This window comes from Molothrus aeneus, chromosome 3 (assembly GCF_037042795.1).
Source record: "Molothrus aeneus isolate 106 chromosome 3, BPBGC_Maene_1.0, whole genome shotgun sequence".
NCBI classification, from domain to species: Eukaryota; Metazoa; Chordata; class Aves; order Passeriformes; family Icteridae; genus Molothrus; species Molothrus aeneus.
The window spans coordinates 8147319-8164540 of NC_089648.1; the positions used below are offsets into that span (position 1 = coordinate 8147319).

Sequence of the window (17222 nt, forward strand, 5' to 3'; positions counted from 1 at the left end):
GATTATTTTCCTGAATATTGCAAGTGAAATGAAATACAGGGTTACAAATCTATCTTGGTAAAACCATACTGGTGTGGGTACCACACTTCTGGAAAGAACCTCTGCACCTAGAGCAGGTATTCTGCTTACAGTGAGACACAGTTATTTCTTACCTGCATGTATTAAGTAAGGACAAGATGTAGTTTTGCTGAGAAATGGCTTAACAGGAAAAATAGTAGCTATTTTGGATATAATTTGGAAGGTGGGAAAGTTAAAATACTTGATATTGGTTTTGTTCTGTAAATTAAGGAAAATTTGCTCTGAAATCATCTAGAATAGGCTACTATTAGGTGAGGTTTTTTTCCAATGTTCAAAAGCCTCAAAGATTTGGAGGAAGATTTGCCTATGTCTCGAATTCTTTGCACCATGACAGACTTTCAAGCCTTCCATGTGGTGAAGTGTGAGCAGTAGGGGCTTAAATCTCTACTGCTTGTACAAATTCTTTGACTTAAAGTGTCAGGTTTTCCTGGCATGAGCTTGCTGGTCCTGAGCTATCTAATGCAATGCAGAATAGAAAATAAGGTTATGCTGTGTATAGATGCAGCTGGATGTACCAGGAGTGTTGGTGGGAGTGTCACCAAGTTGCCTCAGCAAAGAGCTCTCTCCCTAAATTAGCTGTGCTATTGCACGCATTTGTATCAAGCAGCCCTATTTGGAAATGTGTCACAAGGGTTTCATATCTAATTACTGACTTGTCATTAGCTCTGACTGCTAATGGCAGCTTGGGCTGGGAATTCCAGCCCTGTGGAAGTGAGGACACATCCAGCTGTACTTCCTGCAGTGCGTCCTCAGCTGGCTGGGCAGGGGGCCAGTCCTTTCTTGGGCTGCTCTGAGCCAAGGATTCCTCTGTGCAAGCACTCCACCAGGGCCAGCCTAGGGTAAATATTGCTCAGATGGTAATTTCAAAATATAAATATTTATGTGTGGCAGGTTTGTCCTAATTCCTTGGGTTAGATATGCACTGATTCTGTGCTTGCTTACAGGTCTGATTTTCATGCATATATGAAATAGACACCTGTCAGTTGTTAATTCCTCTCTCTATAAGCCTTATACAAAGTTCATTTTTACTCTTATGTGGTTAGGAAGTACCTCTGGAATGGCTTTAGGATATTTTTTTCCCCCTTCAGTTTTAAAAAGTCATTATCACCTTTTTCAGCTGCAGTGGCACATCTACTGTTTGACCATACAGGAATAGTTAAAATTACAAAACTTTACCAAATAATGAGGTTTGGGCTCATATTTGAGGGCAGCTGGGAAATGTGTAAGGCATGAATTCAGCAGTCTATTATTAGCCAGTGACATTGGTGAAAAAAAGGGGATTTGAGGTAAAAATGCCAAACTTAAAGAAAACGCAAAAGCAGGCTTATCAAATACAATTAATTTCTATTTATTGAATTTGTAGATTAATTTATATCCTTCAATTTGGTTATTTTATCTTGATAAAGATACAAGGATTTGTTTTGCCAACATTAATAAAAGGGGTTTTTTTTCAGCTGGAAGATGCCATTTGGATAGGATGGATGTCTTACTTCAGAAGGACTGTGCATATGTATATATATATGTATATGTGTGCATATATACATATATATATACACATACATATATATATATACACATACATATATATATATATATATATATATACACACACACACATATATACATACATATATATACACACACACATATTTTGGGAAGGTTTAGACCATAAATTTTTCCTGTGATATTTGCATTTGTCAATATGAGGAAACAGAGTTTCATCAGGACAATTTCTACTGAAGTTGTGGTTATGTTGGGGAAGCTGATGTTTCTCTCCTGTAGTTTATTCACTGTTCATGGGCCCTAGGAGGAGGCAGTGCTCACCAAATGTGAGGTTTTGCTGGTTTGGTCTGTGTAGTTAAAAGGAGCACGCTGCAGGTAGAGAGCAGTGAAATCTGTGCTAGTAAAGCACTCTTAACCACCTTAAGAATGCAAAGCTCAAGCAGAGATCTGTAAGACAGCCATAGCTTAGACTGGCTGGTATATTGAAGTAATTCCCCCAAACAATTGAAGTTGTGGTGCCTGAAAAGGTTTTTAAATCTTTGTAAGAGAGATTTTTCTGTCCTAGTTGTGGTGAGCAGAGGTGCTGCTGGGGAGGGGAGTTGTGTAATGTAAAGCTAAATTATATTATGTGTCCCAGCAGAACTTCTGCAGTTTTCCACTCAGCCAGTGCTGGGAAGTGTGAGAGCTCGTGGTTTTTAATCCATGCTGGTATAATTTATTGGGAGAGAAAATGGCTTTTCAAGATGCTTCTTTTTTTAGAGTGATGGCATAGCTTTGAGAGTTGGGTGCTGGTACTGTTCATGAGTGTTGTGTTTGCTGAAATCGTTGTGCAATAGGAAGACTCATAAGTTATTATTACTGCTGTTGTTGTTATTGTTGTTATTGCTGTTGTTATTATTGTTATTATTGTTTAGGAGTAGTTAGGATAGCAGTGGCTCAACCACTTTTGGCATCAAGGTTTATTCCTGGCACAGTTGTTGCAGTGAGGTGTTGGCACCTGGGACAAAGTATTACTGTGAAATGGTGGTGGTTTTTACCCCATGGCTGAAAACTGCCAAATTCTCTTTTATATAGCCTTTAAACACTTGGAAGGCTTTAACTCCCATTTTGGCAAAAGGGGAGGCACAATAGATTGGTTCCTTTGTTTATCATCTACAATCTGCAAGTGGTAATTCTTATTCTGGCAGTGCTGAAAAAACCATTTGATATGCCCTAAAAACCAGGATATTTGAATGTTTTTGCACTTACTCAATGACTTTGAATGTCCTCTGCAGATGTTTCTTGACTCCTAAATTAGCAGGGATGCAATATTCCCAAGTCAATCTCTTTCCACCTAAATGCAGAATCAATGTCAGACTTTGTCTGAAGAGGATTAAACTTTTAAAGCATTTGGTATTATTAGAGAGGGGTGAAAAAATAGAGGCAGAAATGTCTTGTCTTGTTAGCACCTTTATGGGTCACAATAATGAAATTGTTTTCCAGCCTACATCCTTTCCCAAATTCAAGACTAAATACTGCACAACAGCCAAACAGTACTGTTGAATAAAATCTATAATTTCCCACAACTTTCTAGCTACCAGTTTGAATTTCAGGATGGGATACTGCTGCTTTCTGCTCTTCTCTTACTTCCCCAGGCTTTGAACATTATAAACTCCTTAGAGAAATGCTGACCAAGGCATCAGCAGCATTTCCCCTGGCATCTGGGAAACTGTTTCTCATGTAAGGAAACAGACAAGACAGTGATTTTAAACTGGACATAAATTGTGATGATGTCTTGCTTTTATTCATGGCCTCTTTCTCTAGCTTTCTTCAATTAATTATTGCAAAATTCCTCTTCTGCTCTTACCTTTGAGCACAATCCTGGTTTCAGTGAGTTCTATTTTTGTTGGCAAGTTTATTTTCATTTTTTTAGAGTTATTCACCTGAATCACATGTTTTGAAACACAATTAAAAAAATAATCACCCGTCTTTAACAATAGTTACAGTTTGGATTTGGGCATTGTTTATGTTTTTACCTGTTTATACACGTTGCTGAATTAAAGGCAAGATAAGATCTAAGAAAAGCACTTAATACATGAGGCATGGAACAATTTCTTTCGTAATAGTTCTAATTCACACAAATTCTATTTCTGCATTTCAGCAGCCTTTGAGTGTTGTGTACCTTTCACAGTAACTTCAGTTGCTGAGTGCAGCATTCACCTGGAGTGTCAAAAAACCTTTCAGGGCTTCTGAGCCTTCATTTCAGAACATCACAAATGGGAGGGCCTAGGTCTTGTGTACTTCAAATATATTTTTAAAAGCTGGAGTGAGAGCATGGGAGAAGTTTGATGGACTCACACAACAGCTGTCATTGCTTGTATGCACTGACCTTCTGTAAATGTGCTTGGCTTCTCTACAGCTGAGATAAGACCTGAGTAATCAACTAGAAATGAATGTGGGACTGAGATTCTACTATAGAGCAATGGAATGTCCCTGTATAAGAATTCATGCACAGATACTTTCAATGGCACATAATGATTCTGTGAAAATTTGCAGTAGTTTGAAGAGCAGTGTAGCAAACTGAAGAGTGACTTCATTCTCTGTTTGAACCCTTAAAAACAGAGTAAGGCATGGATGTACTGTAAATATCTTTTTATGCAATTTTGTCGGATTATTTGGAAAATTATACTGCTGTCTTCTAATGACAGTCAACACCATTGACCACCTCAGAAAGGCAGGAAATTATTAACATTTCTCCCAGTAGAAATATATTCTGTCTGTGAGACAACTGCTTGGAAAAGGGGTGCTGTGTTTCATCACATTTCCATGCTTCACTTTCCTTCCAACTGGAGGGATAATAAAAGGCTTTGAAAGAGGTATCTGCAATAACTGCCTTAATTTCATTAAAATGGTAAATGTATCTAAAATGAGTTGACTCTCTTCTGTTTAGGTAAGTTTTAAGAAAATAGATATGGAGGGAGTGCTATGATTTACCAGGGTGGAATGCTTTGAAATTCCTTAAAGGGGTACCTTATTCAGTTCTTTTAAATGGATATGAAGTGCATCTAATGAGTGAGTTTGTCCAATGAGTAAATATTAATTTTCTGGGTTATGTGATGAGTTTTCAAGAACTTCAGGCCCAGATCTGAACCAGAAGAATGAAATGAGATTCATAAGGAGATGAGGAGTGTAGCTCTGTGTTTCAGACTTTGGTGTGGTCTTGTTGCTGTAAACCACCATTACTGCAGCTTATCTAGCTCTGTCAGTTGTGGTAACTTTTTGAATGCAGGCAGTGTGATAATTTCCATACAAAAAGGTGAATGCAACTGCTTCATGTTGTTGGACAAATAGCAAGTACCACGTTGTCAGTGTGCAAAATGGAAACTATTTTCCATAGCAAGCTTAATATTTTTAAATATTATTTAATACTTTATTTTTGGAACATTAGAATGGGGAAGTCAGCAAGTGCCTGGTGTTGTAATGCAGGCCCTATTGAGAGTATTTGTTTTGGTGGTTTGTAACAGATCCTTTGAGTGAATTTTGTCATCTCTTATTAATAACATGATAAGGAACTCAGAAACAGGAAAGTGCACTTGTGTCAAAAGCAATACAAAGTGTCATCTGGAACAATGCACAGACGTATAAGTAACATGTTTTTGTCTGTGCCTGCCACGACAAGGATTCTATTTAACTCTTGTTTCATCTAGTCTGGATTAAATTAATACAAGTAATTCCTTTTTTTTTCTCCCCCTCACCATTCTCATCACATTAGCATCTGCATTAGCTGATTTTTCTTCCATAGATGTTTCTGCCCATGACTGCTGGATCCTAGGGGGGGGAAGAAGCTTTTGTCCAAGAAAAAGATAACAGAGTTGTCCTTTAAGCATAATTGAGAGAACAACTTGAACAAAGCCATGCCCATCTTTAAAAAGTGGGTCAAGACCATATTGTGGTAGGATCAGGTAGTTCAAGTGTGGACAGAGTTAAGCAAACCTTTTTCATTTGCAAAAAAGTGATAGTTTAACTTCCCTGCTACTATTTTAGGGCTTGGGTGGTGTCTGTTACTGTACAGTAAAGATTAGCAGCTTCACTTTTTCCAGTCCTTCCCCTTTAATGTACAGGAATGCAGTAATTTGTCTGTGAGCTCTGTTTTGTCAGGAGGGCAGAGCCAATGCAGGCTGTTGGCAGCTTCATTGGGAAGCCTTGATAATTTCCAGCTTCAGACTTAGATGGAATCATCAACTGTCACTTTAGGGAGAGGCTCTTGCAGTAGCTACCTCACACATTCCTATCATTTATATACTTTCAAATAGGCTGTTGTAGTAAAAATAGAGATTTCTTTATATCTTCTGTGAGTGCTTCTGTGACTTTGCTGCTCACATTACTGTGGCATGTAGGATATCAGCGATCACAAATCATTTAGGTTGGAAAAAATCTCAAAAATCATGGAGTCCACCTGTTAACCCAGCACTGCCAAATCTGCCATTAAACTGTGTCCCCAAGTGCCACATCTACAGGTCTTTTCAGTACCTCCAGGGATGGTGACTCCATAGAATTCCTTAGTGAAACAGATTAATACCATTATTGGGGTTTGGTAGATGGGGAAATAGGGCATCAAGAAGCATTGAGAAACAACATGCAGGCAGTTTGTGCTGAAATACAGATAGGAATTGAGGCCTTTTCCAGGTTATATGCCCTGTCTGTATCTCTTGTTATACAAATAGTCAGTATTTACATCCTGACTGACTTTGTGTACATTTGGTATCACAGCCTGTGGTGCTAAAAGGCACATTTTAGTGTAACACATTTCTGTTACACTTAAGCTTTGAATGGTTTTCTAGAAACATTTGTGATAATTTTTGTTTTCTTATTTCTCCACACATCATAAATTTGGAGTCTGTAGCTCTCCCTGGGAAACTAATTCTGTACTTTGCAGCTATTTTTGGTATTTTCCTGGGTTTCCTGTTTTACCATTCAGATAACCATTATGTAGTAGAAATACAAATGACCAATAAAATTAAGTTGGCATATGGATGGTTGTGATTGGCCCTGTGTGCTTGTTATGCTTGGCTTATCATTGTCCCTTTGGGTAAGAGTTCCTTCCAGTAGAAGAAACTGCTAATAATTAATGTGGAATTCCTCAGCAAAAATGTTCTAATTCTGTATTGCCAAATATAGAGTTGTCCTCTTATCCAAAGAGATGAAACTGGTATTTATGAGCCATCATTGATCAGCTGTGGCTTAATTTTACTGGCTGTTAGGGACTTGTTGACAAAAATGAAACTTTTTCATAAGGCTCAGAGCTTCAAATGCACGTGCATGACACAAATGCTTCTTTGAGTCTTGGTACAAATATGCATGTATTCCTTCTCATGTGCAGATATTCCTAAGGGTGCAACTCATTTCTGGATTAATTCTTTTCTATTTTTCCTCTCCCTAAGATATCATTGACCCAGCTATCCTGCGTCCTGGTAGGCTGGATAAAACACTCTATGTGGGTTTGCCACCACCTGAAGATCGACTTGCTATTTTAAAAACCATCACCAAAGTGAGTATTTGGAAATATATCCTTCATCTTGAAGCTTGGTGGAATGCTGTAAGACAAATTAAATGTTACAAAGAATTGCAGGATCCTGTCTCATGAAACACTTTCAGCTATTCCATGAGGTCATAAAAAGAATCCCTCAGCCCATCTGCTGTTAAATTTGCTCTGGGACTGCAAGGGGCTGATGAATCTTGAGTAAAGCAAACCTGTTAAACATAGAAGTTGCTGCCTTGATAGTCACAGCTTGAAGAGATTTAATTAGAAGATTCCTATCTGAGTGAGTAATGGGCCTAGAAGTGTTTTGTAAGCTTTTTTTGGGGGGTTCCAGACATCCAGCAAAATGATTCACAGGCTCCATCTGTATTTGCTCAACAGTAGTTGTGACACCTAATTTGCTTTAGGATGAAAAGAAGCTTGTGATGATTGAGGTTGTGTGTTACAGTAAATGTGAAAATGTACAATCTGTGCCTTCATGGGTCCTCCCTGTGGTGGACAGCACAATCTGCTACTTCAGACACTTGGATTATAGAATTCTGGGAGAGTTTCCCCAAGTAGGGCACAGCAGGAATCAGGGCCTTCAAAAAGAACATAAAAAGCATATGAATTACTTGGATGTTTCCTACTTTTTTCCAGTAGATCAGCATTGATTTTTATGACCAGGTGTTCTGTCAGATCTTGAATTAAGCTGCAAAGGAGACAAAGTCTTTGCTATAGAGGAGAGATAGCATTATGAGAAGTCTGGCAAAAATTGTTTAGTTTATTTTTTATTTTATGTTTAGTTTTTTTTTTTTTTAATTTTTTAGTGTATTTTTAATAAGGGATAATCCAGACTTGTGTAACCTTAAAGTTGTGGTGTATAGGCAATAGTTGATTCAGAATTCAGAAAGTGAGAACTTGTTCCAGCCTGTTCTTTCATGCCAAAATGGATATTCACCAGGTGACCTCTCATTACAAATTCAGGATGTTAGACTTTCCTTCTTTGCTTCATGGAGGAAAATAGATTGAGTATTCCCCCACTTGCTGTTTGCAGTAGACAAGTTTGTTGTTTTTAAGTTTTACAGAAATACTTCAGTTCATACTTTTTACAACCCTGTTCTTAATGTTCTTCATGAGATGTTGAGAGTGTAACATCTCTGAATACTGTAAGGAATCACAATTTTTATTTTACCAGATTTATTTTTAAAGGTAATTAGGGGTGTAGGGGAATAGTGTAGCAGAGCTTGGTGCTTTGCTCCCTTCCCTGGAGCAAAGGTGGCATTAAACAGAGCTGATTTCTCTCACTCTCACAGCCACACCAAGATACAGGAACCCACCTGGCAAGGACAAGGAACTGTAATGAGTCCTCATTCATCTTCTGGCTTCCTCTTGTGTCAGTGACCAGCTGGTTGTTGGGGAGAACTGTTTGCAGTTTCCCATCAGGAATCAAACTCAGAATTGCAATTACTGCCATAAATCCTGGGCGAGGTCACTGAAAAGTGTCTTTGCTCCCTTCTCCTGGGAATCTTTGTGCCTACAGTCCTGTCTTCCTGTTGGGATAACACCAAAAGGAGTGGCAGTGGGATGTGGTAAGCCTGTTATTATCCCACTGCCAGAATATTTTTGTCTTCTGCTGACATCAGCTTTGATGTGAACTTACCTGCTTAGGGGCCTTCTTGACAGCAGGAATACATTGCACAGTGTTTATCAGCTTGGTTTCTGTGGATCCTCTCACTGGTTAGCATGTTGTTTATCTTGCTTTTTGGAATTCAAGATGCTTTCATGCATGCTTAACTCACACTAGTCTGGCTATTTTGATTACAAATCCTTGTGGTGAATGAGGAGTTAACTCCTACACATCTTTAAAAATTTATCTGAAAGAAGAACATGAAGCAGGAAGAGGGGACAATGTTTTAAATGAATTAAAATGCTTTATTTTTTTGTCAGATTTCATCCACGCATTTTAGGTGAGGAAGTGTGAAAAATTTGAGAATATACTTGCTCAAGGCCAGAGAAAACAAAATGTTTGGTGCAGATGTGAGTGGCTTCTGAATGATGCCATGCATTCCCAGAAATCTCCTAGGAATACATGCACAGCATGTGGAAATGGAATCCTTGCTGAATGAAAACGTGGATGCTTAGAAAGGCAGCACGAGGGGTAGAAAAGGGACTTGGGGGGAGAAACAGGTTGTCAGGAAGCCAGCCCAAATGTGGGTTGTGAAAGACTTTTATTTCAGTTAACTTGTACACATCAGTCATTGCCAATTATGCACATTATGCAAGAGAAGCCTGCCTTCACATGTTTCAGGCACTGCTGCACTTAAGCATTGCTGGAAGCTGCATCAGGCCTCCTCTGCTGCACAGAGCTGGGCACCAGAGCAGGGAGAGCAAAAAATGCCCAGTGCATTTGCTCCACAAAGCAACAGGTTAAACATTTCTTTTTAGCAGAGAAGGCATCTCTCTGGCTTGCAATTTCCCATAAGAATTACTAAAGTATCCCATGTGAAGTTGTATGAAGCTTCCTTGTTTCCAGGTTAAAGTCTCTCCTTCCAGGATGTTTTCAAATCAGGCTGCTCCTTTATCTTTTTCTTGTGGTGTTATTTTGGATTTTTTCCCCTTTGTAACTGTTAAAGATTCATTCAAGATAGTTTCCTTACTCTGCCTAGTCCTTGACTGTTCCACTGTCTGTTAAGTATTCAAGTATTTTAACTTGCCAGGTACTACACATTTTATTTTTTTCTCTTGAAAGTGTTGTAGGTATGCAGTATATTAATTCCTCTGAAGGAGTCAGAAAATATTTATGTGAATTTGTGCATTTCTGTCAAATGAATATCTGGCAGGAATGTATAATTTTATCCTAAAAGTGTTCTTTCCTGTCAAAACTCAGATATTGTTTGATCAAAGAGACATCTTGAATCTCTGTACTATCGTGATGATACTTCACTGTTGTCTAAGGATGACAGGAGGATCTCCAAGCTTACAGTGTTTGGAAATTTTGCTGGCTAGTTTCAAAAACCATTTGTGTCATTTAAGACTTCTGCTGTTGGAGGTGCAAAAATAATAAGAAAAGAAACCACTTCTGGAATCTTTCTGGAGGAACCAGTAATAATATGGAAAAGTAGTGTCCAAAAATCTACAGTATGTTTTTGGACAAACTGCTATGAAACTTAAATGGAAAACTTCTAAGTTTGAAAATCTATATCCAGAATATAAAAGATAGACAATTAATTTAGTCTTAAATGTGATAAGACTAAACTGACATGCCTATTGCTTAGCTGTTTGATTTCAACACACCAGAGTAAAACCAGAGGAAGTTCAGCTAAACAAGCTGCTGAAGCAACCAACTATTATTAAAAATAAGCCCACATATGGAATAATGTTGTTGTTACAATGCCCTGGGGCAGGCTGGCCATCATTTCCTTAGAGAAAATCTAATCTGTGGGTGGAAAGTTAAAATTTACCATTGCTTAACATTTCCTAATTAAATGGTTTTAAGGCTGATTATCCTTCTTGCCAGTTTGAGGTTAAAAATATTTATATTTGTGGATATTGCAGGAATCTTGTCAGATATTTATATGATTCCTGATTAAAGAAACTTCATCACTTCAGGGATGGTAGATGTAAAAGAAAAAAAGTTTTCTTACCTTCTCTTTTTCCTTACCTCAACTCCTTTAGGATGGCACCAGGCCTCCCCTGGGCAGTGATGTGAGCCTGGAGGAAATTGCTTACAGTGAGCACTGTGATGGTTACACGTGAGTATCTTCTACTCTTGACTTCCATACTTCATGTGCAGTGCCAGCAGTCCTTGGTGCATGATCAGCTGTGTTTTGTTGGTATTATTAAGAGGATTTTTTAATTTTATAAACCTTTTCCCTTGTGTTTTTTTTCCCAAGAAGTTGGTAGGAATATATGGATGCTAAAGTCTTCTTCATCTGGAATAGTCTTCACATTGCAAATACAGAACAGTGGAGGCCTTTTGGTTTTCTTTGGTTTTATTTTAGAATTCTTGCATCATCTGAGGAACAAAGAGCCCTCTTTAAGTTGTGGGCCCATACACAATGGTGATGAAAGCAAATTGGTTAAGCAGCCATAACCAGCTTGTTCTGTCACAGAGTTGAGAGCACTCTGTTTGACAAAGGAATGAGGGCCCACTTCAGCTTTGGGAATAGCAAGGTGTGGCTTTAGGGAAAGCTTGATTACCATACCTGTCAGAATAGTTTGCAGTTATGGTCCATAAAACTTACAAAGCTTTAAGCTATTCAATAATTTAGTAATACTCAATGTTTTTATGGAGTTCACAAAAGATAAAGTTTATGACAGACTGCTTGCCACAATATTATTGGGAAAAATGAATAATTTTTCTTTCTGCAGCTTTCATTCACTGGTTTATGTTTCAGAGGTTTTTTATTCAGTGTGTGGGGGTTTTGGTTTGTTTTTTTGTTGTGGGTTTTTTGTTTGAGATTTTGTTGTTGGTTGGGGGTTTTTTGATGCTTGTGTTTATCTGCATTTTGAGTTTGGGGGTTTTGTGTGTGAGTGAATGTGTTTGGGTTTTTGTTGTGTGTTTTAATGTCTTTGGTTTTGGTTTATATGGGGTTTTTGTTTTATCTGGTTGGGTTTAATTTTTGATTTTTAAATACTTTATGCCAGGTACCTCCAAATGAAGCACGGGGAGTTAATTTTGAAATTTTTTTTGATTCGATGACTTTCACCAGCTGAAAGACATGTGAAAACTTCCAGCTGTTCCAGGAAACTGGAAAGAAATACCTAAACTGATCTGACCATGCTTTGTGGATATTATTAAGAGCATGTTTACTTTGAGAGCTTTGAGCAACTCTTTTTGTAATGGTGAGGGCTCTCATTTGAATCTCTCATAAGATTTATTAAAAAAAGAAGTTATATTCCTAAGAAGTGGCACAGTATTAATCAACCCTTTGGCATTTTCAGGGATGCTGAATGGGGGTTTAGCCTCTTCCCTTGTTTCTCATAAATTTGATCTTAATTTGTGGCTAAAATCTGAAGGGCATCAGTCCATAATGAAGGTTGCAGACTGCCTAATCATCAGGCCTCTTTCCAGTGTTCTTAAGATGAAACTTTGTGACAGCACAACCAAATTTTAATGTCATTTTCAGTGTGTTTCTATATGCCATCAGCAAAACAGCAGTTTATCCCCAAATAACCTGTTGTTTGTATCCCTAGAGGGGCAGACCTTTCAGCTCTGGTGCGTGAGGCTTCCATTTGTGCCTTGAGACAGGAAATGGCCCTGCAGAATACTCAAAGCAAGAAGGGTAAGAGAGCTTTAAAAAGAAAATCTTAACTGAACAGTGACAAGGTAAATGGAATATCAAGTATTTAGAGTAGTTGAAGACAAGCATAAGGCTGTGAAGGCTGTACATCATTGATTGATTGACTTCTGAGCAAAACAAAAATTGAGTCACATAAGGGGAGGCAGGGGAAGGTACAGGAAAAATGGGTTATGCCAGAAGTCAGCATAATTATTTTTTTTAAAGAATTCAAGGTTGCAGCCTTAAAGAAAAGTTTCTGTTAAATGGTTATGTAACCTGATTATTTTCTAGACTAAATAAATACAACTTTGCCAGTTTTCCCTGTCACTATCAGAGACTGTATCAGTGATGTATTTGGAGGAGGGTTGTAAACTGCACATTCCCTGATTTCCTGCCTTTGGCACCCAGCTGTGTTGTGTAACTGAACATGTACATCCAGCACTGATGGACTTGGGGAAATCTATGCCACTTTTGATCTTTGGTGCTTAGCTCATCAGTGCCTCTTGCCAGGACTTTAACAGGAAGTTATAAATTGATTCAAGTACAATCTCTGCCCTTTCTTTATCTGTCTGCACTGCTGGTTTAAGTTGTATTTTTGTGGGGATTTTTGAATTATAGATTGAAACTTTTATATAAAATGCCTGTCTGTTTAGATTTCTTCCCAGTGATTTTGTTTGTAATTTTATCTTTAAGCCAAAATGCAAAGCTAAGATAGAATTGTGGCTTTTCAGATTATGTCCTTGGAAAATATTGTAGGCTTTCATTATGCTACTGATTTCTAAGAGCAACACTGGTATTTTAATGGCTTTGAATGATTAATTTTGATCTAGCACCTATCCAATCTTGTCTGGATTTTAGCAACAGTAGAGTACCAGAGCACAGTGTCTGTGTTCCCTGTTCTGAGGCAACAAGCATGTTCAGCTAGAGGAGGAAAAAACCCTGAGCTATAAAAACCTTCCCTGTTGTATCACTTGGTTACCCATTTTGCTTGCTATAGCTGGCTAAAACTCTTGATTTGAGGTAGAAATATTTGAGTTTATCCTGGTCATTTTTATAATTGCTCAGAATACAGCAGGCTTTATTCAAAGCTGTTCATCCCTTGAATTCAGCCTTCACGGTTAGGATTGCAGCCTAAGCACTGACTGTGTGAATGTGTAGGCAGCCAGCAAGTCCATAATACATGTACAGCTTGATTTGCATGTTTATAGCAGCTGCTGCTTGCTTGGACTGCCCTTGGGTTTCCAAGATGTCAGCCCTGATTGGTATGAAAACATGTGAGGTGCTTTCTGAGTTGAGACCCTGTTCATTTTTATCTTCAAGATAAAGAGTGGGGATTTTGTTCCTTCAGTGTTGAGCAGGACAAGCTCAGCTGCCTCCCCTCCCACGCTCTGCTTGGCTGCTGAGTGTCCTCCCCAGTCAGTCCTTTGGAATCAGGGCTGCTCCTTTCTCTTCTGGAGAAACTGTTGCAACTTCTTGTCATACCTGATGTTTTCCCTCTGGAATAAAATCAGGGGTGTGGTTTTTTTTAACACTTGGCAGTGGTTTGCTTGAAGGTACTTTTAGGAAGTGAAATGTAAAGATATCCTTTTGGTGATATTTCTTAGGAGAATTCAGAAATTCTACTGCCAATCTGAACAGGCCTAGGCAAGCTGATCATGTTAGTCACTATGGTCTGAGAACTGCCAGATACAGAAGTTTGTAGGGGAAATTCCTAACAACTGGGCAGATTTCCACTTTTATGTAGTACCCCTGAATTTTCTCATCGCTGGGCCAGCACTGAATGCTCAGAAAGCTTCACTGTCATTTGCAAACTTGGAGTTTCACTTCTGCCTCCCTTCTCCAAACCCCTGAAGATGGTTTCAGCAGCACTGCCAGAGTGGGACCCAGCCTGCTGCAGCAGTTCTGCAGTTTCTGTCAGGCTCCTCAGAAACACCATGTGCTCCTGGTGACTTCTTCTCATTGATATTTTAACACCCCTACCTTTTAGCTTAATCTTGTGTGTTTATTTCAAACAGATCTAGTTACACAGAATGTACAGGATAGAGAAATAATAGAGAGAGAGCTTTACTCCTATTTCAGCTGCAGTGACAAATACAGACCTTCTAAGCTATGACCCTTTTTGTATATTTTTGTAAGAGATAGCCAGTGGTCCCACATCACCTGCAGTCTGTAGGGCTGATCCTAAGCAGAGAATCTATGAGGGTTTTTGTTAGAGCAGTTAAGAGCAAGTGTGGTTTAACAAGTGAAAAGAAAGTTTTGCATCTTTGCAATTGAATTTGAAAAGCAAGATATGGTCCTTGTTTGATAGGAACCATGTATCCCTCACTCACCTATGTAAACTGGAAAACTCCAATTTCAGATTTAGAGTTTTAAGTATATTGTCTTATTTTTTAAAGATTGTACTTGTTGATATACTTCATTATTTTAATTTAACAATATAAATGGTTTGGTCATCAGAAATCAAGGCAAAGTGTCTGAAAGCAAGTAGCCAAGGTCTAGATTACTCACAGCTACATTTTGGACAAGCTTTTATCACATAATAAGCATGAAACAGTCTAACTTAACTTGCAGTGAGAGGTCAGCTACCTAGCAGGAGATTTTTCTCTCTCTCACCCTGTAGCCCTTGTCGCAGTTTGATTAAAAATTACATGCCTAAAAACAAAAGTGAAAGCAAAATTAACATTCTCCTATCTTTTTTGTTTTATGAAGTTTTAATGACTCAGTCTAAAAGTAATCTGTCTTCTGGGAAAGTCCCAATTTGAACATTTTTCTTACTGTAAATAGCATTTCCTTCAGGTAATAATAACTGTAGGCTATTTGCTCTTCTCCTGAATACCCTAGACAAGGTATATTTCATTTCTGATTTAGTATCTTCCATTTGCTTTTTAGTCTTTTACTGTATCAGCAGAAGATTTTTGTTCAACTAGGACTCAAAATATATTAGTGTCTAGAGTTTTTTCATGTTGGCACATCCCATTTCATGTGGCAGGGGTGGAAAGAAAAGCAATAATCATCCTAACGAAAGAGATTAAAAGAATGCACCAAACAAGACTACAATTTATATTTCTGACATATCTGGTACCTGTGCACAGTGTTAGCTGGTAATTATTTATGTAGTGGCATCTTAAGATTTTTAAATCCAGATTAAACAAGATACTTCCTTGTGAGAGCAGAGGAATCTATGACTTATTTGATGGATGCTTATGTTTTAACATACTAAGAAAACCTGTTCAAAAGGTTATTATTAGGAATAATTACTGTGGAGAGCTGCATTAAAGCCAAAAAGGCAATTTGCATAAACTTAAACACAGGGAGTTGTAGCAGTGAAAGCTTTCATCACTTCTGTGTAATGCCAGATAAAGCACTGATATAAAGCCAATTACTTAGAAATTGAGTAGAATTGGAATGATAGCAAAATGTTTTCTAGATACTTCTTAAATAACAGGGAAGTTTAATATTGAATTTATGTTTAAAAAAAAGCCCAGAAGTGGAAGCAGCAGAATTTGAGGGATTCACTTCCACAAAGGTTACAGGAATTCAGTTACTTAAGTTTCATGAATGCTGCCTTGAAATACATGCAACAGTCACTTGATTGTCACTTGCCTGCAATTTCAGTCACTTATTATGCTTTGTTCTTTAAGCAGAAATCAAGATTTCTTGTAAACACTTTGAAGAAGCTTTCAGGAAAGTGAAGTCTTCAGTGTCCAAACAGGTAAGGTAAAATTCCAGTATATAAAGCTCATTACTGCCTTGGGAAGGACACTCTTCTGATGCTGGAGGCTGCTGGGAATGGTTAAGATGGATTTCAAACTGACACTGCCTGCTTCTGCATTAAACAACCCTGATGTCTGTGTTAAAGCCAGAAATTAAAGCCTCCCTTTTCAGCTGCAGATGGTGCACTGTATGTAGATGGCTTACCAAGATAGCAAGGTTGTTTTTTACTGTGGTGCCTTGGACTTCACTGACATTCCCAGACTGCTGAGCTTTCAGTGTAAAGTCAAGGCCTTTAGTGTGCACCACATCCTGCCACAACTTTTCCTCCCCTGTAATGATGACACACAAAGATGCTCAGCCTTTTCTGTTGATGTGCAAGAGATGTAAATTTGAGATGGGACACAAAACACACTTTATGATCTCAGTTATTTCTTATAGCTCTTTTCATTATTTGCATTTGTCAAGGAAGTTTGTTGTAAACCTTTCCTCATGCCCTTTTCCTTTTAATTACTGATAGGAAAGCTACTCAGTCATCTTAATTACTGTAATTTTGAAGTTAATATATAGGAGTTGCTATTATTGCAGAGCTTGTGTCTAGGTCTCCATGTCTTGCCAAGAGTGTGCTGTATTGCAGCCAGAATACAATAATGTATTCACATGTAGCACTAGCCAGAGAGAAGTTAGTAAACTATTTCCATTTCCTTTCATTTTTATTGTGTTTTGGTGGTCAGTCACCTTTCATAAAATTGAAAGTAATCTGTGGCTCCAAGAACCTTTAAAGATGATGTTGGCTGTTGTTTTCCCTTTGCTAATCACTAAACAAACAGCCACAAAAATTTAAAACATCTCCTCTGACATGGCAATGACAGTTAAGTATTAGAACATATTCCTTCCTTCTGGTTAACAAAAAATGTTATTCTGCATCTCAAAGGCAGCTAAATATCACATATCTGAGAGTCCTATATTTCAGTTATATTCATCTGAAGATTTGTCAGTTAGATATTTTGAAATATCTTTTGCAGTACTTATCTCCCATTTCCAGCTGCTACTTCCTATCTGCTGGACAAATTCAGTCTGACAAAAACTACAGACTTTGCTATGACACTGGAAAATTTAAAAAAAAGGCAAAAAAGCTGCATCTTACT

The 17222-nt window shown here is 38.0% G+C and overlaps 1 protein-coding gene across 3 annotated transcripts in view; it reads left to right on the forward strand.

Annotated features, from left to right (window-relative positions):
• Positions 1 to 17222, forward strand: part of NVL (nuclear VCP like) — a 39924-nt gene that overhangs the window by 21830 nt on the left and 872 nt on the right. For 2 of the 3 annotated variants that reach the window (XM_066546221.1, XM_066546223.1), the window contains 4 exons: positions 7002 to 7108; positions 10757 to 10833; positions 12278 to 12366; positions 16005 to 16075. In XM_066546221.1, the coding sequence (XP_066402318.1) occupies positions 7002 to 7108; positions 10757 to 10833; positions 12278 to 12366; positions 16005 to 16075 (344 nt within the window). The remainder of the gene's footprint in view (positions 1 to 7001; positions 7109 to 10756; positions 10834 to 12277; positions 12367 to 16004; positions 16076 to 17222) is intronic. The other variant, XM_066546222.1, reaches the window with a different exon arrangement.